Genomic DNA, 22,171 nt, shown 5'->3' with positions numbered 1-22,171 from the left:
CCACCTGCTTGAGCAAGTTCTAAGGTACTTAGATCGATTGTACACATCATTAGATTCTCCACAATTCAATGCTCAGTTCATTTTACAGATACCATGAGCAATAAAGTATCAAATGAATGATTCATAATTGATGCTATTGGATAGCCTCATTTTTAATAATAATATTATTAGTAATATTCATCCTGGTTTAAAAAAAACAATTATTATTTTTTAAATATTTCTCATCTTTGTTAAGCAAGAGTTTAGTGCAAAAGGAATTAAACGCCTGTCCCAAATAAATAAACGCAGGTTGGTTGAAGCAAATAAAAGCCCGGGGTATTAATTGAAGTTTTATGGTATTTGTGTTATATTTTTTACATGTTACATTTTGTAGAATTTTTAATTACTTTTGTTACTTATTTTTTAGATTGAAAGTTAATGCCAGTCTGCTGCCATGACATAACAACAGTCTAACCAGTCGTACGAGTTTGCCAGCATTTACAGAAGTTTCAGCGTTGCGTTTGGGAACCTACCGTCTTAAGTCACTACCTGAAGAGCAGGAAGAAGATTTCCTGTAACCTCATTTTACAGGAACACTTCAAACCTGATGGCAGGAACAAGTCCGATCTATGAAGAGGACTTACTTTGTCCTCAGTGCTCTGGGATTTATTGCGTTCCTGTTCTCCTAAAATGTGGCCACAATATTTGCAGAGTTTGTTTACAGAAATTCTGGGAATGGAAAGGATGTCGAGAATGTCCTGTGTGTCGCACCGTGGCTGTCCCTGGGAGGCCTCCTATCAATTTGGCCCTAAAGATAGCTGCAGACCAATACCAGATGTTAAAGACCGGCAGGAATGAAGAAGTTTGTCGTCTTCACAACGAGAAGCTGAAGATTTTTTGTCAGAATGACGAAGAGCCCATCTGTCTCGTCTGCCAAACATCAAAACGGCATAAAGTTCATGAGTGTTGTCCAATAGAGGAGGCGGCCCAGCAGAAAAAGGTAAAAATAGAAACTGGTAAATAACAAGGGGATTTACTGTACATACACTCCAACACACCAAACACAGAATTCGATTAGTTATTGGTGGGAGCATAATGGAATTTAATATGGCTGCAACTATATAATTGTTTTCATTATTGATTAATATGCAGAATTAATTAGATTTTTCTCAATTAATCAATAGATGACATATCGAGAGTCCACAGTGAAATCTTCAAATTTAAATCTAATAAAATGTAGTTTACAATGATATAAAACAGAGAAAAGCAATTAATTATTTGTGTCAATCAATTAATTGTTCCAGCTTCAGATTTTAACTCTTCTGTTAATGATTCAGACTGAAATCTCAGCCATGCTGGAGCCCTTGAGGAAGAAGCTCAGAATACTGACCAAGACAAAGGAGCACTGGGAGGAAACAAAAACCTATATTCAGGTGAAAGTCAGCACCCTCACTGTGTCCATCATTACATGACATGAGATGTTTTGGACCTCTACTCACACTTACTCATATATATTTCACTGTTTATGGAGGTTTAATGCTGAGTCTTCAGTGTGACTCGTTCAATTCACTTATGTATTATATTATCATATAACGCCGTGCTGAGAGGTGCACAAAAATAACCAGCTCCCTCAACGTTACAGACCCAGGCTTCTCAAAGTGAAAAAGCAATTAAGGAGGAGTTTGAGAAGCTACACCTGTTCCTTCTGGAGGAGGAAAACACCAGACTCAAAGTGCTCAAACAGGAAGAGGAAATTAAGAACCAGGTGATGTGCGAGAAGCTGGAAAATATCAAGGTTCAGATGAAAACGCTTTCTACCACCATCAGTGATATCGAGATGACCCTCAGAGCGAAGGATTTAACATTTTTAAAGGTACATTTACAGCCAAAATGTTTAAACATGGTTAACCACACCCTAATCTAACATATACACCAATAGGCTGACTATTATTATTAGTATTATTATTATTAGTTTTAGTTTTATTATTATTATTATTATGACTACGATATATACTGTCAACAGTTTTCTTTGCGTACTTCTTGAATTGTTCACAATTTTAAAAATGTTTATGGCCCTGGATGGGTTGAATGGTTAACCACACCTGTCATTGCTGAGCCTTTCAGCCTGTTGGTGTATGTGAAGGTGTGTGGTGATAATTATAAAACATTTCAACCTGTCTATTTGAGAGTGTTTGTAATTTGGAGTCAGTGTGCAGGCGTTACTCTTTTTATCGACACTGATTTCCAATAGCCTTACATTTATATTTGATGTGCATATAACCACAAACCACAAATATTTTGTTAATGCGATGCATTTCCTCACTTTCTTTCTGTAATTTAAGGACTACAAGCAAACAAAGAAAAGGTACGCATAACTCCCTATTAATTAATTAATTAGCACTGTCTCCAAAAGACAATGTTGTAAATATTTCCATATATTTCAGGGTCAGATGCAACATTAAAGAGCCAGAGTTAATCAGAGATATTCTCATTAACTCTGCAAAACATCTGGGGTCACTGAAGTTTGGAATTTGGAAGAAGATGGCTAACATGGTCACATGTGGTGGGTGAACAGTCCGAGTTAAAGGTCCAGTGTGGAGGATCTATTGGCAGAAATGGAATATAATATTCATAGGTATGTTTGCATTATTGTATAATCACTTGAATATAGCAGGTATTTTGTTTTTGTTACTTTATAATGAGCCGTGTTTACCTACAAACACTGCGGGTCGCCGTACATGGAGACCGCCATGTTGAACTGCCATGTTTCAGAATGGACAAACCAAACTTTGTCTCTAGAAAGGGCAGTTGGCGACCACTGTAGTTTCTTCGCACTTGGAAGGGGAGGGTTTCAATCTGCAACTAAACCACTAGATGCCACTAAATCCTTCACACTGGTCCTTTAAAGTTACTATTACTAGTAATGGTACTATTACGTATTTTCAATGTACTGAACTTTGTTTACACTTTCAGCTCCCATCACTCTGGATCCAAACACGGCCCAGACCAACTTAAGGTTCTCTGAAGAGTTGACCTGTGTACAATACAGCAGTAAGCAGCTCTTACCTGACAACCCTGAACGCTGCACCAGCCGTGTGTGCGTGCTGGGAGCCACTGGCTTCACATCCGGAAAGCACAGCTGGACCGTAGAGGTAGGCCAAGGCAAAGACTGGTACATCGGAGTGGCCCAAGAGTCCATCAAAAGGAAGAGTGCCGTCTTCCTCAATCCGATTGAGGGTTTCTGGGTGATTGGCCTGTGCAACGGAGACTCATTCTGGGCTCAGACCTCGCCTCGCACCAAGCTCGTGTTGAAACAGAAGCCTGAGAAGATTACTGTAAAACTGGACTACGACAAAGGAAAGGTCGTTTTCATCAATGCTGCCGACTTGACAACAATACACACATTCAGTGACAGATTTACAGAGAAGCTTTTCCCATACTTCTCCCCTGGATTGTTTGAAGACGGGAAAAACTCCAGCCCACTGACAATCTGTCCTCTGACAATAACTGTGAATGCAGAGTAGACTCATACACAATAGACATAGTGTGTGTGTTATAGCTGCTAGAGCTACACAACAAAAATAACTTATAAATGAGTGAGTTTTTTCCAAAGGTCTATTTTATTGAACTTATTTTAGAAATTATGCACAGATATTGTTTAAATATATATTAAAATATATAGTATTGCCCCCTGCAGTACTCCTAAATACCCCTACTCCCATTTAAGAAACGCTGGTTTAAATATTGATTAATCCATGCTGCGCTTATGAAATTTGGCAGCAAACTGTATGATACTGTACTCTATCCAATGAACGTTACAAAAGGCAACATACTGTATATTTGATAAAAAACAACACTATTAAACTTTGCAAAGCATTTTAATTGTTTATTCTTGTTGTGAACCAAATCTTCAGTTCTGTTAATTTATAGAGCTCATTTGGTATCATTAACTGTCCTCTTTTTTTGGTTTCCTCTGTGACGCCATATCTTTCAGTTTAGAGTCCAGTTTCCTTTGCAGATAGGCTTTCTTATTGGGGTCCATGGATTTGTCTTTCTTCCCACTCCCGGCATAAAGAACACCTTCTTTGCTTATTCTCATCCGAGCGTGAGACTTGGCTTTATCTCCACAGCCATGAACCTAAAGAAGGGTTTACAACATGAAAATCAGATCAGAAAAACACTTCACACACACCACTATATTATTCAGGCATCAGTTACAGTGAAATACCAGTAAAATACTTTCCTGGCATCATCTGTTCATTTTCAATTGCAACTGCAGTTTCAAATCAGGTTAATAACACCTACATAGCCTGATAAAAACACAAACAAAAACAAACACTATTTTGTTGGGGTCTGTTCCTGTCTTACCTCTGGTATATGGTGACTGAGACAATACTGCCTGTTGCAGAACAGGCAAAGCTGTCCGAGTGTTAGCACCGAAGCTTTACACTTGACAAAACTGCACACGCTCTCAGCCTTCTTGACAGCGTTGATAAGGTCGTCAAAGTCATCGTCTGGAGCAGCAGCAGCAGCAATGTCACAGGCGCCCGCCTTCGTTCGGTTCTTTCCTGGCAGACAAAAAGGTAGAGTCGAATTGTTTGCAAGACATCGGAGCAGACAGATTAAGAAACACTTAGAAATGTGATGTTTCTAATACAAACCTTTAGCCGACTTGGGCTTCTTTGATGATGGAGCAGGTGGGATGTTGTTCTGTTGCTTTTTTTGTTGAGCATTTTCTTCTCTTTTCTGCTGCTCCCTCTTCATTCGCTCCAAATGTAAACTTTTCAGGTCCAATGGGGGTTGACACAGCGACTCTTTCTGGGGATTTGGGACTTGGGTTTCCTTTTCCTGGGCTGCTGCTTCGTTTTCCTCTTCTTGTGTTGGTTCCTCAGCTGGTGTTGACACTAGGGGCCTGGAGACACTGATGCACCGGTCTTTCCCCTCGCCTTTACTCTCATGCACGAGGCCCAGCTCCTCAGCGACCTGGTGCACCAGCAGGCGGTCATGAGAGTTAAACGATGATGGAAACTGTAGTTCACTCCGATTTAAATCCTTTAGAAACTTCTCCACCTGCTCTCTGATTTCATTGTTTCTTTTCTTGTCCTTATCTTCCTCTGTCAGTGTCGTTATGCAGGACTTTGCATGCTTACCATTAGCAGTATTTTCATTACTGCTGCTACCAGTGGGCTTCTTTTGTCCTGGCTTCGCCTTGCTGGGAGGCTGATCTTTAACCTTCTGCTTGGTGGACACAGAGCCACCAGTCTTTGTGTCTTTGTGGTCGCGGGTGTAGTTCTGTGGCACGATGTCTTGGAGGTACTCAAATGCTGTTCTGACCTCGCCAAACTCAGTCATATGATCGATGAGGGACTTCAGGAAAGCGTGATTCTGGACAGTTTGGGTGTCGCACACGACAGCGATGTGACGTCTTGCACGTGTAACAGCCACATTAATCCTTCTGTCCTCCGCCAGAAATCCAACTTCCCCTAAAATAAAAGCAGGAACAAATATGTATGTATATACGTAAATAAAACCTGCAGTAGATTTTATGAAAATAGCTTTTTGTCATATTTGCTGAAATGTTCATTGTATCGTGACAGTAGTACATTACACAGATATGTGAAGAAAAAAAAATTCAGGTTCCTTTCCTCCTACTGCTGCTGATGGCAGCAAGAACAACCAATCAGAGCCGAGAAACATCTTGAAGAAGTTGATTGTTGAATCTCATTCCCAGCATCGGTATTTGATGACCTTGGAAGAGACTCAACAATCAACAATCTTTCTTCGCTCTAATTGGTTGTTGTTCTTTAGGTCCACTAATTCCTACAAATTCCTGGAACCAGCGCAAGAAGAAGAAAACAAAGCAGCAGCCCAAGAAAAGGAAATGAGATTGCTACAAATACCATTGGGAGCACTAGGACGAGATCAGATTTTTTTTGTTTCATGTACTTCTGTCAGGATACAGTGAAAGTCTCAGCAAATATGCAAAAAATTACATTCTGTAGCTTTAATGGCGCTAATGTTCAGGTTATGGCAGAAACAGACACAACCTCACGGCAAACACAATTACCTTTTCTGTTGGACCGAACTAACGACAACACCACAGCCTCTTTCTCTCTGCCCTGAAATCCATCCACTGACTTTATCTCCAGCTCTGGATGCCTCACAGAAAGTTTCTGACGCAGAAGATCAACCTTTACAGAGACAAAAACATTAGAAACCACAATCCAGAGTTCTTTTGAGACACAACTGTTTGTTAGTCAGTTTAAAATGATATTTTCTATTATTGGGATTTAAGTATAGATTTTTATTTAAGAATTATGGAAATTAAAGTTTATTGCTATGACACAATACAGCAGTAAGAGTTGAGTTAAGATATATTTTAGGGTACAGTTCCTCAGATCTGTGACTTACTTGTAGATTGTACGGAGCAATAACAGCTATGTCTTTAGCTTTAAGCCCGGCTTCAGTCAAGGCCTTTATGTGCAGTTCAACAATGTCCACCTCACCTGAGGATAAAGTAATCATACTGTCAGATTCCACAACACACTAACTGTAATAAAATATATATATTTTTAATTTTACAATAAAAATGACTAACCTTGATTGCCTTTGGACTGCTCATCTGCGATCTCCATCTCACTCAGACCACAGCCTGCAGTGTCGATAAGAAGAAGCGGCGTGCTGGTCTCGTCAACACAGGTAACTCCTGGTAGATCTCTTTTGCATCAAAGACATCATTTTTAGTTAAAATTCACTGATATACAAAAGTGAGATACTTTCCATCACCAAGCTTGCACTCACTTTAACACGTGACTCTCTACAGAGCTGTGAGCTGTTAGTCTTCCCTGGTACATCTCTTTGGAGGCCCACTCCATGATGGCGCTGTTCATGCGATACTGAACTGTTAGCATACGGACCACTGAGTCCCCGTACATCTGGATAAGTCTCTCCATAAGACTGAGAGACAGGCCTTTTGATGCAGCCCTGTGAGAAAAGAGAAAAAAATGAGCACCCCACTTATCCAGGAGACCATAATTCACAAGGGTTTTATAATGCCCTTGAAATTGATTCGAGAAGAATCCTACACACAGGTTCTTTAACTCCAATTGCTTCTGATTCAGTCATAAATATGTAATGTTATTTAGAAATACTTCAGATTAAACATTAAATCTTGAATGTTATTTGTGTATGATGCATAAAATGAGAAAGAACAGTGTTTTTACGTCTGTGATTTGATCGTCGGTGGTAACTGCTTGTAGTCTCCAGCCAGAATACACTTGCGCGCTCTGAGCAGAGCGATCCAGCAGCTGCTCTCCAGGGCCTGAGCACACTCGTCTATCACCACCCAATCAAAATGCTCTGCTGGCAGGAACTTCAGAGGGCCGTCACCAGAAGCACCTGCAGACACAGACAAGTGCTCTGTGATTGCCTTTCATCATCACTGGATTGACTGAATAACATTTTCTTCACTCGAGGCCATTACTGACCTGTGTTGGTTGATAACACAACATCAGCACTTTTTAGGATCTGCGTGATGGCTGTTGCTTCCCTGGTTTTCAGCTCTTTTCTTAGCTCCCCTATTTCTCTTTTGAAGTTCACCCGTTCTCCTTTTTCCCGCATCTTCTTCATTCCCACCTTGAGAACAAATATTAAATATTACAAATCACTCAAGATGGCACAAATGCTATTAAGAGCACACACTAAAATACTTACAAAAGCTTTATCTATGTCTTTACGGATGTCAGTGATGATGTTTGCGTTGTCGCTCTGAGCAAGGATGGCATCTAGTGAATGTTTCTGTATGGACTCCAGCAGTCTGGCAGGGTGACCCAGCCTCAGGACCTTTGCCTTGCATCGAGCTAACCTCTCCACTAAATTATCCACAGCCACATTAGAGGGGGCGCAGCACAGCACCTGCACAGACACAGAATACATAAACACATGAAAATGACAATAAAAGAACACACTTTAAATGTAACTGAGTTTATCAGTGGGAGAGAAATATTCAACCGTCTGAACCTTTTGGCCTTGTTTGACTGCCTGCAGGATGATCTCAACCACTGTGGTGGTTTTCCCTGTTCCTGGTGGTCCATGAATCACAGCCAGTTCTCTCTGAGACAAAGCAAAGGACACAGCTTCCCTCTGGGAATCATCCAGGTTTGAGTTAAAGAATTTAACTTCATCTGATGAAACATAATAGAACAGCCAGAATTAGGATTTGAAACGAGGGTAAACATTATGCTGCATACTTGTGTAAAAGCGGCCACAAAGCACAATTTCATAGAGTAATTAGAGGGAATATCTTTTGACAATGTTTGCTTTGTAAAGTGTGACTTACTTGGCTGTGACTGAGAAGAAGGTTTTGAGTCTCCAAAAAGAACATTTATCAAACTCCCAGCTGGTCCATTGCTGTATCCATTTAGTACATTCAAGGCCCTGCAAGCACAAAACACACAGTGAAAATAAGTTTTAAGGCTTCATACATCAATTGTATCTGACTTACATGCCAAGTACAGACATTACAGTGAGCACATTACGGACGTCATTTACTTTTTCATTCGTTTGTAGGTGACGTCATTTGCCAACTTTAAGACGTTGTAAAGAGCATCTGTATCAAAGCTGAGGCCATCTTTCGAATCGTCAGAGGCCACACTTATAGAAACTTGGCTGACCCTCGTCACTATTCCTGTGCCGATCTGTGAGGCTGCAGTGCATCCACCAGTGTCGTACAAGCCGACTATGTCCCCTGTAACATAAGACATAAACATTCAGAAAAATACTAAACTTTAAATCGCCCCTAAAAAATCCCACAGATCATCGGTTTATTCTTCCATCTCACCAGGTCCAAAGTTGTTGCTCGGCAGAGTTGAGAAACCAAGATGCTTTCTTGGCTCGAGGATGACAACTGTGCGACCATACAGGCCTGTGGACTGACTTCCTATCTGCAACTTCAGCAGGCAAACTCCTTTATTTTGCAGATCCTTGAGGGAGACGTTCTCCTGCCATATCCTGAGGGCACAAAACAAAACATTGTTATTTTATAGTGTCACACCATACCACAATCAAAAGAGGAAATTCAATTTACCTGTCCTGGGTACTACTACTACTACTCAGCCTATAGAAACAGCGGTATTATAGGAAGTGAGATCCCAAGTCCCCAGACTTCATGGAAATGCAGAACAAAATTGCTGTATTACCCTTTAGTGTCACAGTCTAGATGTTATTCTACATACCTGGTCTCCTCTATTTCAGCCTCCCTCTCCTCCTGTAGGAGCTCGAGTGTCTTTAACACAAACTGTTCAACCGCCATCATTCACTTAAAAAGGTCAAAAGATGATCAGTGTTACAGCACAGATACATGTCAGTACAACTCAATGTAGACAACACAAACCAGAAGAGAACTATAATGTTATACACACTGAAAAAATTTCTGGATAGTTCCATTAATGAGGGTGAATCTCAGCAGGGGTGCAATGTAACTACATTTATTCAAGCACTATACTTCAGTACAGCTTTATACTTCCACACCCACTACAACTATTGCACTTTTTACTCCACTTTAGTTACAAATTAATGGATACAAATTTGCCTTACTTTGACCATACAGCTACAACCCTGCATACACAGTATGTTCATCAGTAATAATAATCCAATACAAAATCACACTGTGATCATTACGTTGCATAATTACTTATTTTACTTTGCATACTTCATTAATTGTAGTCTAGTATTCTTTACATTTACAAGTAAAAAGCCTAAATATTCCTTTCTCACAGCCCGATACATCGTGTTACATACAGCCTCTCATGTATTGTCATTATATCCAGATGTATGTAACATTAGAGGTAATACAGGAGTAAACAGGAGCAGGGTAAACCTTTGCAGTTTAAATAGAAGCTGAAGCTTAATAAAGACAGTTTCCTCCTTTCCAGAAATGCTGACATGTTAGCTTGCTCGCTACAAGGCACTTAAACTATTTACTTGAGCTACAGTTCGCACACTCACCCATCAATGTTATATATCAGTATATATAATATATACAGTACAAGTTAAACATGCTTTAGTTCTCTCATATCTCCAATAACATTACACCTCCATACATTAAGTAAGGTTTGTTTGTCCAACGCTGTCTTCTTGTCCTGTGCTGTCTACACTGCCACCTACCTCCTCGGATGACCTCTCTCACACACACACACACAGGCTTTTATTTTGAAAACCCCCAGGACGGAAGTCGCCCAGCTCGGTTGACGCTCCAGAAACACGTTGAGCTAAGTTGTCAATCACAACTGACCACCAAGCGCCCCAGCAGTGACATGTAGGTGGTCTGTGATCCATTCAGGTTGTCTGTATTAGCGGTGTGAACGAGGCTGTTTGGGCTCGTTGTTCAGTGCGATCTTTAAACCGCAGGAGGATATGCTGGTTGTTAATCTACCAGATCTCAGTCAGTCAGGAAGGAAGCGCTTGCACTGCAAACCTGCAGACCTGCGCTAACCCATTTTTATTTAACCTTACTTTTTTTTTTTTTTTTTTTTTTTTTTTTCTGGGTTTTTTTTTTTTTTTTTAATTATATTTATTGGATTTTCATAATTAACTTGACACATACATTAATNNTTTTTTTTTTTTTTTTTACTGCGTTTTCTTTTATTTATTTCTATTTGGAAATGAGAACGATATTATTCCTGCTGCACGCCATCTCATGCTGCTGGTTGGTCAGTGCCACACTTTCAAAAACTGATGCAAAGAAGTCGCATAAAGCTGAGGCCGAGGTGAGTAACTTCTGGGCTTTACCTTGAAATGGGTGTGAGCTGTGTGTGAGCTGTGTCAGCTCACACACAGCTCACACGAAGCTCACACCCTTTCAAGGTTAAGCCAGCGAAAGTTACCGCTCACCTGCGTCCTCAGCTTTTATGCGACTTCTTTGCATCAGTTTTTGAAAAGTTGTGGCACTGAACCAACCAGCAGCATGAGAGGCGTGCAGCAGGAATAATATCGTTCTCATTTCCAAATAGAGAAATAAATAAAGAAAACGCAGTAAAAAAAAAAAAAAAAAAAAAAAAAAAGTAAGGTTAAATAAAAATGGGTAGCGCAGGTCTGCAGGGTTTGGCAGTGCAAGCGCTTCCTCCTGAGCCCTGACTGAGATCTGGTAGATTAACAACCAGCATATCCTCCTGCGGTTTAAAGATCGCACTGAACAACGAGCCCAAACAGCCTCGTTCACACCGCTAATACCAGACAACCTGAAAGGATCAACGACCACCTACATTCACTGCTTGGGGGCGGCCTTGGTGGTTCATTTGTGATTGACAACTTAGGCTCAACGTGTTTCTGAGCGTTCAACCGAGCTGGGCGGACTTCGGTCCTGGGTTTTCAAAATAAAAGCCTGTGTGTTGGTGTGTGAGAGAGGTCATCCGGGAGGAGGTAGGGCAGTGTAGACAGCCAGGAGCAAGAGAGACAGCGTTGACAAACAACCTTACTTTAATGTATGGAGTGTAATGTTATGTGGAGATATGAGAGAACTAAAGCATGGTTTAACCTTTGTACTGTATATATTATATATCTGATAGTATAAGCATTGATGGGGTGAGGTGCGAACTGTAGCTTCAAGTAAATAGTTTAAGTGCCTTGTAGCGAGCAAGCTTACATGTCAGCATTTCTGGAAATGGAGGAAACTGTCTTTAGGTTAAGCTTCAAGCTTCTATTTAAATGCAAAGGTTTACCGCTTCCTGTTTACTCCTGTATGGACCTCTAGAATGGTTACATACATTCTGGATATAATGGACGAATACATGAAGAGGCTGTATGAACACGAGTTGCTATTCGGGCTGTGAGAAAGGAATATTTGAGGCTTTTACTGTGTAAATGTAAAGAATACTAGAACGTACAATTAATGAAGTATGGCAAAGTAAAAGATAAGTTTAATTATGCAACGTAATGTCACAGTGTGATTTTGTATTTGGATTATTATTACTGATGAACATACTGTGTATAGCAGGTTTGTAGCTGTATGTCAACAAGTAGGAAATCTTGTACTCCATTAATTTGGTAAGCTAAGAGTGGGAGTAGAAGAAAGTGCAATAGTTGTAGTGGGTGTGAAGTATAAAAGCTGTGACTGAGGAGAGTTAGTTAGGTAGTGCTTTGTTAATCAAATTGTAGATTACATTGTGCGACCCCGGCGATGAGGTGATCTACCTGTTCATTAATTGTGTAAGCATGTATCAGAATTGTTTTCAGTGTTTACTGATACGGTCATTTGAGTTGTATCTCTTGCTTGTGGTTGTAGTGTTGGGTTCTATTCAATGTAGTAGTGGGTGGACTGACCAGGTGGGTATTCTGGCGAAGTTGTGGAGATAACACCTGATACATCTTTGAACCTTTTAAAGTGGAATGATGGCAGTGTGTTGTAGAACAGTTAATTGTGTGTTAGAAGGACAGTCTGGAATCTACAGGAGGAGAAGGAGGGTGAAATGAGAGGGAGTATCTCGGAATATGTAGGAGATAAGTATGTGCCATCGATTAGGATTCGTGGTGAACGACTTAGAGTAGGGGAGTGGAATACGTGAGCTATTATTCAGTATGTTCTGCATGGTTTCCATGATAGTCTTGGGGGATCTTGGGTGCTTGTAGCGTCGACTTACACTTATTGTTCAATATCTCGTCTGGGTATTCTAGGTGTTAGGCTGAGTATGTAGTTTGGAGTATGGTACGTACCCAGGACCAGGTAAAATTGGATTGGAAATGACAGTCTCTCTGTGTTGTATTTGTGTGGTATGGTGTTGATTACAGGGTATTAGAAATAAACATATTGTATTTGTTGTGATGCCCTCAGAGAGTGTGTATGGCTTTAGGAGATGATATCGTCTCCCTCTAAGAATTCTGGTGCAGGATATAGTATTGATAAAGGGTGTGTAGACTTCTGCTGACTGTTGGTCTGGATTATGGAGCAGTGATGTTCGAGCGAGCGACTAGTTGTAGGTTGTGGTGGTCGCTATCTATTGTGTTTTGCTATCTGCTGAGCGAAGAAGATGTTTATTTCTCTTTTGGTTGTTTGCTCACGACTACTGGGCACGAGCAACCAGGTCACTAAGTTGGATACCTCTTGTGTTGAGGATGGATATGAAGTTTATGTATATCTCGTAGAGTTCGATTCTGTGGTATGTGTGCTCTAGGGCGGAGTTTATATGGATTGAGTATGTTGTAGTATTTTTTGCTGAGATAGTATTATGTCTTAGAGTATAACAGGGAGCCGTCCTATAGGGTCTGGTTTGTATCGATACAGCGTGTGTGGATGCCACTGCTATGTCCTCACAGATCACGATGGACAGGAATAAAAGTGACGAGGTGTCAGCATAGTTTTGGGATAAGTGTGGCCTTCTGGACGATTCAGATAAAGAAATGGGCGGCGTCAGCTTTTTTGATGATCTAGGTTATGCTTCTTGAGCGAGTCGGCTTTTAAAAGGTTAGCAAGAGTAGAGGGCGTGCGCGGATGCGAGGATGAGAGATGAGAGAGAGAGAGTGGAGCGTCGCTAGGATGGCTCGAGCCGTGGTAATGTCGTGACGTGGCGGTGTGAAGTCAGTTTGGGAGCGAGAGTGAGTGTATGGAGCGCTGTAAAAGAGTTGAGTGTGTGCGCTGGTGTGGTGTTGCTGGGTGCGAGGGGGCCGTGTGAGAGTGGTGTACTAGTAATGGTGAGGACAGCAGCGTATTTGACATGGCGTAAGGAAGTTTGTATGATTATATGTTCTTTATTAGGAGACCAGAACCTTTACTCTCTCGATCACAGCCCATCATGTAAGTTCTACCAGCTTCTAAGCGCTATACCTAAGCTAGGAATGTGTCAATAAGATATGTGCCCTTGTGTATAATTTTGATTTGTCTCAGTCTTCTTCGAATATGTGCTTTGATTGTGACCGCTATTGACACCAAGCATATTGGCAGCTGATTACTAATGTTGAGTGTTGGTTAACTGGGTTGCATAATCTAGATGTTATCTGGCTTGTTATTCATATTGGTGAATATGTGGTGTTGTTCATCGTAGTTGAGAGTAATCTTGCTTATATGATCGTCTATACACAGCGTGGTATTAGAATTCCGCGCAGAGGGAAGCTGTGTCGCTTTTTGCTGTGCTCAGGGAGATATCTGAAGCTTGATTTCAATTATGAAGAACCCACCAGGAGAACAGGGAAACCATGGTGCCACATTTGGTGTGAGGATTACATGCCTGAACTAAGCAGTCTAGATCGAAGCCAAAATGGTTCAGGTACGGTGTAATATTTTATTCTCTCACTTGATATAACTTCAGTTGTGATAGCTTGAGAGAATGTGTGTATTGTTATGTGAAGTCATTTCTTATGCATTTTTGGATTGGTGTAGTGGTATGTTTTGATGTGTTTGGTGTATTATCTTGATATAGTCTGATAGTCTATAGTTGCAGGGGTGCGTTCTATGCGTCTTGTTTTTCTCTTGGACGTCTTAATTGTTGGCTTTTGAATGGATGAAATTTAGTGGAGAGGTCCTAGTCTTGCGATGCTAGAATGGCGCTATATAGGTCCTAAGAGAATTGGCTGTGTGAGTGTCGCACCTCTGCTCTATGACTGCTGGATGGGCCGATTATGGTACAGTAATAACTCATTCATTGTAGATGTCTTGCGCGATCCTTGCTCAGTGCTATTCTAGACGCTAAACATTCTAAATCCATAGCTGATCATCGTTAAAAGACAGGTCTGGTAGGATAAAGGCTTTTGTTAATGTGTACTGTTTAGTTGTTTGTCATTCTGGTTAATAGCATGTTGTGTTTGTGTGTCATATCTTGTATGGAGGTGATGTGATAGATGTAATTTGGAAATATTATTGTATCTCATAGAACAATTGGTGAGGTATATTGAAGAAGTATGTGCGGGAAAAGAGGAGAATATACAGGGGTGAACATCGAAGAAGAGAATATTGTGAGGAGCTATATGATAGAAGAGGCTGTAGTAATATCCAGGGATAGCCACCAGCTATCTCCCGAGGGGTGTGTGGGTCCCAAATAGAGAAATCCTAAAATAAGGTTTATGCTGATGGATTTTTTGTGGTGTATCATTACTCTAACATCGAGTGTCTGATATGCTAGATGGGCGCGAGGTGGAATCAGAAGAAAGTTGTGTTTTATGTCAGTGTCTCTTTTAAGTCCATTCTTAAGGAGGGTGAGTGTATGATAAAGAATCCAGAGCATCTGTTCTGTGTCTGCAGGGTGTCTATCGGTTTGTGTGTGACCGGCCACTTTCGAAGTTCCATGCCAGCAGGCTAAGTGTTTGATTATGGTGGTTAGGTATTGTATTTATGATTTTAAGAATTAGGGATGATAGTACTGTAGGCTCGAGCCCTGGTGTATGAGCAGTTCTGCTTGGATCGCTCTAGACTGCAGGGGGCAGCTGCAAGTGGTGTTATTGGGTGGGATGTCTGCTGGCGTGTTGTAGAAGCGTTATCATCTAGACTAGTTAGACCATACGCTGAACGGTTGTCTAAGTAATCTTAGCAAAGATCGTAAGAAGCAAGACTGTTTGCGTGTGTCTGCTGTTGATCTAGTTTTCAGTACAACGTACTTCCACAGTTGTGAATGTGTTTTTGAATCTGTAATAGTGTAGTTTGGTCAAATAACATTATATGTATGTAATGGCAGTTCTTAGGTGAGTTCTGTATGACTGTTATCAGACAAATGGAAGTTTTATAAAAGCAGAATCTCCCTGTGGTTGAAGAAGAGTTATTGTTGTGTTGTTTACGGACAGGTGGGATTCTTCGATGGGAGTGACAATTTTCAATAGGAAGGCTGTTATTATGAAAATTGACCTTAGTGAAAATCATAGAAGGTGACTGACTGAAGGATGGAGTAGGGCTTAAGACAGGAGGACTGAGCAATGAAATGCTGTTTTAAATATACAGTCAATGACTGGTTGGGTGAAGTTGTCATGGGTTTATTTTATGTACCTGTGATGGTCGTTGTGATGCTGCATCGTTTTTCTCTTGTTGTGCTCACAGAGGCTGCGGAGAAAGCCTGTGACATCTGAAGATGTTCTTTATGAAGACGGAGATCTGTTATATCGCCAGATGTATCTTGTTATCCGGGGAAGTTCTCAGTGTGGTTCTTTTTGTATGGACTAATCTATGTGCAGTGTGGATCTGCGATGAGAAGTGCAGCGCAGTGCAGTGGAGTGGGACTCGTCGGCAAGAGAGAGAAGGTTTGAGTATCGCAGGTGTATATGTGAGCGAGGAGTCGTACCACAGCTTCTTGTTTTTCATTAGAGTGAGGCACGTGTTTAAAGTGGGTTATGTGCGTGTTATAAGTTGTCTCTGGTGTGGAGGTGATGTGTGATAGATGTTGATATGTTCGAGTCTGGTTGTTGTTTGTTTGGTTTTTTACTATTGCGCTATTTTGTGAGAAGTTATTGAATACAGACTAAAGATAGCAGTGTCAGTGTGTGTTTTCGAGCGAGTAGTAAGAGACCGTGGTGTCTACCGAGGAGTCTGATACCTGTGCTTGATCTGAGACCAGCATACGTACACGGGTTCCTGTACTGTTTATTTCGAGCACGTGTCGAGGCTGTGGTGACATGAGGTAGATGGGATTGTGAGCGCTAGCGGGTATTAGAGCGTAGTGATCCTGAAGGCATATTCAGAGGGGTTTGTATGTCATTTTCTATAGTGATGTAAAAATAGATAGAGGATTGGTATTAAGTATAGGTAGTTTGTTAGAATTTTGGGATGGGTGGATTTCACAGTATAGTGGTGTGGTGCGAGATTCTTGCAACAGTTTATGATGTGACTTTTGTTCATATGCCTTCCATGTCAGTGATGTGTTTGCAGTTGGTTGAACCCTGCACATAATAGGCGTCTTTTGACTGAAGCGGCTGGAATGGGTGAAAGTGAGATAGCTCGCTTGATTGCTCGTTCGGAGGTGATGAGTCAGTAGTAAGTAATGCTATGAGTGCTGTAGAACTATGTGACCCTAATAAAGGTATTTATCATGGTCTATAACTCATAGTCTGTGTACGCGTGCTGATGGAAGGTGTTGTGCAATCATCAGCGATTTATAGATCTTTCTTAAGTGTTGCTCTTAGTGAAATCGCTTCTATATATAGGACAACAGATTCTTACACTTTAAAGTCCAAAGATATAAGAAAAGATGATCAGTATTTGAAAACTGACTAGTAACGCATTCAGTTTGTGTCTTCAAATAGAATCTCTGGCATGTTTGTGTTTTTGCGAATGTTGAGAGTGTTGTTTCTGTGCGTGTCTGTGATAATGGTTTTGATCTTGTACTGCTGTTATTGATGATATATACTTTGTTCGTGGAGGCATCCCGAGCTGTGGAGGATGAGAAGTCAGGGTGATGGATGTTCGAGGGAAGAGATAAGAGCGTTCGTGTTGTCGTGCGTGATGGTGTGTAGTATCGTTGGTGCTCTATTCAGAAAAAAAAGGGATTGTGGTGTTTGAAGTGCTTTATGTTTTCAGACGTGGGATGTGTTCGGTGTTACTCACGAAACACCTGAAACGATAAGCAGCCGCGGTATGAGATGCTCTAGCAGGAAATGGTATATTTTGGCGAGTGTATTATGCTAGGACTTTTACTTGATATTAAGGTCAGTCGTGATAGCATGATAAGTAACATAGAATCAGAAAAGAGTAGATATTCTTTGGACGTCGTTTCTCGTTAGTAGCGTCCTCAAGGGTATTTGTCGAGTCAATACTCGATTTCCTATTTCTCTCGGTCGTGCTGCGTTAGGTTTTTTTCTTCTTTCGCTACTGGGTATCTCTTGTGATGGAAGTTGTTGTAGGGAGTGGTTAGTAGTAGTTCTGTGTTATTGGGTGAATGGTGTGGATCTTATTTCTCATTTGGATTATTGAGTGGTACCAGTTGGAAGGAATCAGACAATCCATTATAGATTTTGCAGAAAGTATAAGGATGTTAGATTGCGTTGTTGTCTCTCTTATGTCATTCAAAATACCGATTGTCTCGGGAATGAAGATTCAACAGACTCAAACTCTCAGGATTTTCTCGGTCGTTCTTGTATGTAGAATGTAGTTACTGGCTGCCATCAGAGCAGTAGGAGAAGGAATGAACCTTGATAATGTTGTTTTGTCTTGCTGAGTCAGGGTATCTGATGACTTACAATTGTTTAGTATACTGTGTCGAGAGATAGATGATACACAGTGCATGAGCTTATTTTCAGACAGTAATTGATGTACGAAAATATGCTATTTCATAGAATGAGTACGATTGCAGGGTGTTGTTGTGTATTTGTATTGTACAGGTGATTGTATCTGTGGTGATCTGCTTATTAATTTAGAGTATATTCTATAAATATTTGTTCCTGCTTTATTTTAGGGGAGAGTTGGATTTCTAGGCAGAGACCGGGACAGAAGATTGAGTGTGGATACAGTGACTATACAACGTGTCATATGACACGGGCGCATCGCTTGTCGTTTATGTTGCGGAGCACCTGAAACTTGTCTCAAGATATCCACGTCTTTTCTTGTGTAGTGTATGTCCCTCATGGTCTGATCATTTAATGAGCTTGATGCATTGTTGTTGTATGGAACTGTGTATGGGTCGGCAAGAAATTCTGTAGGTTTCTGGTACGTCATTCTCCGGTAAGACATCGTTGCGACAGGAATTGTCTAGCACGCTTCCCGATATGTGCTGACCTCCCAGCTGTATGAGCAATCTTCCAGTATAGATCTGGGTTGGCTCTTGTTGTTTCCCACTCTAAATGTCTATGTATTAGGTTTACAAAGATGTCAGTTCCGGCCTCTATGTGTCTAATGTCGTAAGAGCCAGGTCAAAATAGAAGCCCATCTGGGTTAGGCAGCAGTAATGGAAAATTATTCTGCTAATGGTAAGACATTTTGCAAAGGTTGCCAGTGCATAAATAGCTATTCTGACAGATGGAAGGAATTAGGACGATGAGAAAATTTGAAATTTTACAAGGAAATGCAGATCGAAGCATGGTGGTATGATTTGTGATGTTGTTCTGATCAAGTGATGTTGAGTTGAATTGCTTGAGATGAGGTTAGTACACTATCTAGTCGGTTCCTTGTTTAGCTTCGTGATTATACACGTACGGAATAGGCGGCGGAGCATGCGATGCAGCACAGGTGTTGAATGTTGTATGTCTTGTTGTGTCCGTCGTTGCGAATTGAGTATGTAGAAGCAGATGGGTAAGATGTGTGTACCGGTGCACGTGTCTGCCCCGTGCCCCTTGCAGTGTTCGAACTATCAACAGCTGAGGAATACCAATCACAAGAAGAGGAAACGACTTGAGCAAGCATGCTCGCATGGGAATGAAGGTAATAGCTCAAGTCCCGATATAATTCTCCCAGAAGAGTCGCTTTGTAGTCAACCTCTCGCGATTGACCTGAAAAGTATGTGATCATTGTTGGTAGTCTAGATCTATATGTAAGAATGGTTATGCTGCGAGTCCATTGTATATAGTTAAGAGTTATTGGTATTATCTTGCCATCTATATAATATAGAGAGTTATAGCATGGTATTTATATGTATGTCTATTTTTTCTCCTAGTTTTGTCGCCTGTCTGTTTATCTATATAGTTATCCTGCGAAGTGTTGTGTCTAGTTAATATGTTCTTGTATGTATGTATACGACGATTATTCTTTATTTGCTATATGTTATTGTTTGATATTTGTTCTGTGTGTGGCCGAGTGTGGCAAATGAACAGTTGTGTGTTCTGTCTATCCTAATTTGTTTTTCGTCTGTCCTATGTATATATGTATAATTTTTTTTTGTGATGTTATTGTTTGATTTAATTGGTTGTTCCGAATCCGTGAAGAGTGGCTGGGTAGTGTGTGTGTGCGCTGTGACGATTGCTTTGTGCTGTGTTGGGGTTGTCTGGCTTGTCCTGTATAGACTGTGATCTTGCTGCGACGTTGCTGTGTATTATACGCTTGTCTATATGTTTTGTTTAGTCGGATTGTGTGATGTGTGTCCTGTGTTTTGCATATGGTTATATGCTTCGTAGCTGTATGACATCATTCGGACAGCTGTTGCGCTGTGTTCTGCTGAACAGGCGTATTTCTTCATTCTTCTGTATGGTTTGAATGATGCAGAGTGTTGGGTAGATTGACTATGGTATACAGATCCTCCAGAAATAGGAGTGTGTTTTTTGTTGTAGTGTTTGCATACAGGCTGGTACCTGCTATGTTGGTTTTAGTTAAGTTAAAAACTGTTTATTGAAATCTGTCAGTATAGGGCAATATTAAATATTGATCACATGTATTGTAGGTCTAGGAAAGTATATATACTGGTAATTTTCCAGCTGTGTTACCCTCGATGCGCTGAATGAATATGATTTAATAAAATATGTAGTGTTGTGTGTGTGATATTAGTGTTTGTTGATCGGTATTTTTTCATGTGGGTTGTAAACAACCCTATCTTTCTGTAAGTATCATGCTGTGGAGATAAAAGAGCGCAAGCTCTCCCACGCGTCGTGATGAGAATGAAGCAAACGAAGTTCTTTATGCTGTAGGGAAGTGTGGTATATATGAGAGGTACAAATCCTTTAACTTTGGATCCCCAATAAGAAGACTCTATCTGCAAAGGTTAATCTGGATCTCTAAGTTATCTGATAAGAGTACGTTGTATGATGTGTGTCACAGAGGAAACCCAAGAAAAAAGGGACACGTTAATGATATGACAAATGAGCGTCTGATGAAATTTCAACAGAAATCTGAAAGATTTTTGTAGTGTTCACAACAAGTATATAAATACCTATATTGAAAATTGCATGTGTCGGATACGTTTTTTTGTTGATGTATGTATGTGTTGTTTATTTGAGTCTAAAGTAATTATTACGTAGTTTTGGGGCATGTGTCCTTTTGTTAACGTTCAGTTGTATGAGGGATAGTGGATGAGTTCACAGGATCAGTGACTATGTTCTGCTGCCATAAAATCATATATGCGCTATGCTACTGGGATATAATTCAATATTTAATACAGCGTGTTACGTTGATCATCTTTTTATCTGGGTATGGTGTATTGGTGGTAAGTCTATATGGAGTTACGTTGCAGGGGGTCAATTTAGCTCGATGATATATTTTTTGTTATATATATTGTATTGTAATCACTATAATGTATTTGCTATTAATTATCTAAAAAAGTGATTTATCGAAGAGAAAAGTAGAGGACCTTGAAATAAATTACTCACTCTATTGTTTTTATAAGGTAATATTGGTTGATATGGCTGTGGTACGCTCTAGCAGCGATGGTATATAAAACTATGGGTGTTACACTATGTCTGAGTTTGTGTATGTAGGTCTTACTTCGTAGATTCTGCGTCTGCACCCTCGCACGCGCGCTGTATAGGTATTCCTGTTTTTGTGTGTTGTGTTCTGTGGATATGGGTGTTTTTTGTGTTTTGGGGGTTGTCTGTGCTGTGTGTGTGTTTGGGTTTTTTGAGGTGTTAGGTGGACTGCAAGCTCACATTACATTGTCAGCGAGACAGAGATTAGGTAGTGGTCTGGAGGTTTTCGTCTCTGTCTTCAAGACTATAGTTCCGAGGGGAGAAGTGTATGAGAGAGCTTCTCTGTTATTAATGCTTGTCCATCTGAAATGTTGTGTGTGTTGTATGTTGTCTAAGGGCGGCGTTATGCTATTGATTGAAAACTACGGATGTTCCGTGTATTTGTGCCTGTTTGTCACTTTGTCTAGCGCAGTGTTCTTATCGAGGAATCTTCTTCAGGCTTCACGGTGTTTCAGAGACGACTATGTCGCGCGCGCCCTTGGAGATGCGAGGCGAAGGGGTCCGTGAAGTCCAGGAATGACGTGCTCGTTGCACTAGGCCAAATCACCAAGAAAGACAGCGCTCGCATATATCGGATTGAGGAAGACGGCACTCTTCCTGTGTTTTTGTGGGGTATTGCGCGATGGGCCACTCCTGAGTTGGAGTTGATGTTGGTACCAACGTCTTGTGCCTTGGCCTACCTCTACGGTCCAGCTGTGCTTCCGGGATGTGAAGCCAGTGGCTCCCAGCACGCACACACGGCTGGTGCAGCTGTTCCAGGGTTGTCAGGTAAAGAGCTGCCTTACTGCTGTATTGCTACACAGGTTCAAACTCTTCACGAGAACCTTAAGCTTGGTCTGGGCCGGTGTTTTGGAGTCCCAGGGTGTAGTTGTGGTTGCTGATGTGAGTGTGGAATATGTGT

General features: G+C 40.8%; 3 protein-coding genes across 4 annotated transcripts in view; 2 read left to right on the top strand and 1 right to left on the bottom strand.

The window, feature by feature from the left end:
* The first annotated feature begins 316 nt into the window (after window positions 1–316).
* On the top strand, window positions 317–3,598 carry LOC118330099 (zinc-binding protein A33-like). Its single transcript, XM_035664521.1, has 6 exons — window positions 317–979; window positions 1,317–1,412; window positions 1,622–1,852; window positions 2,322–2,344; window positions 2,424–2,542; window positions 2,953–3,598. Exons 1-6 carry the CDS (start codon window positions 587–589, stop codon window positions 3,501–3,503), a joined length of 1,413 nt encoding a protein of 470 aa, XP_035520414.1. The 5' UTR covers window positions 317–586; the 3' UTR covers window positions 3,504–3,598.
* Window positions 3,599–3,682: 84 nt separating this feature from the next.
* On the bottom strand, window positions 3,683–10,193 carry ighmbp2 (immunoglobulin mu DNA binding protein 2). 2 transcript variants are annotated; one of them, XM_035664520.1, is made up of 16 exons: window positions 10,080–10,193; window positions 9,213–9,295; window positions 8,819–8,988; window positions 8,530–8,725; window positions 8,318–8,415; window positions 7,999–8,162; window positions 7,693–7,893; window positions 7,467–7,614; window positions 7,203–7,377; window positions 6,781–6,963; window positions 6,578–6,696; window positions 6,391–6,485; window positions 6,047–6,170; window positions 4,641–5,462; window positions 4,348–4,547; window positions 3,683–4,117 (listed from the first exon to the last, which is right to left on the bottom strand). In XM_035664520.1, the coding sequence occupies exons 2-16, from the start codon at window positions 9,290–9,292 to the stop codon at window positions 3,926–3,928; spliced, it is 2,967 nt and encodes a 988-aa protein (XP_035520413.1). In that variant the 5' UTR covers window positions 9,293–9,295; window positions 10,080–10,193; the 3' UTR covers window positions 3,683–3,925. The 2 variants fall into 2 exon arrangements, with proteins under 2 accessions (XP_035520413.1, XP_035520412.1); XM_035664519.1 differs by having other exon boundaries at window positions 9,985–10,137.
* A 403-nt stretch (window positions 10,194–10,596) lies between these two features.
* Window positions 10,597–22,171, top strand: part of chid1 (chitinase domain containing 1) — a 16,004-nt gene continuing 4,429 nt past the window's right edge. Inside the window, exon 1 of the mRNA XM_035664522.1 lies at window positions 10,597–10,745. Coding sequence (XP_035520415.1) covers window positions 10,641–10,745 — 105 coding nt within the window. The 5' untranslated portion in view covers window positions 10,597–10,640. The remainder of the gene's footprint in view (window positions 10,746–22,171) is intronic.

This window comes from Morone saxatilis, unplaced genomic scaffold (genome assembly GCF_004916995.1).
Source record: "Morone saxatilis isolate NCDOM2014 unplaced genomic scaffold, NCSU_SB_2.0 Contig2, whole genome shotgun sequence".
NCBI classification, from domain to species: domain Eukaryota; kingdom Metazoa; phylum Chordata; class Actinopteri; family Moronidae; genus Morone; species Morone saxatilis.
Note: the sequence above shows the minus strand (reverse complement) of the source record. Positions and strands in the feature narration are given on the sequence as shown.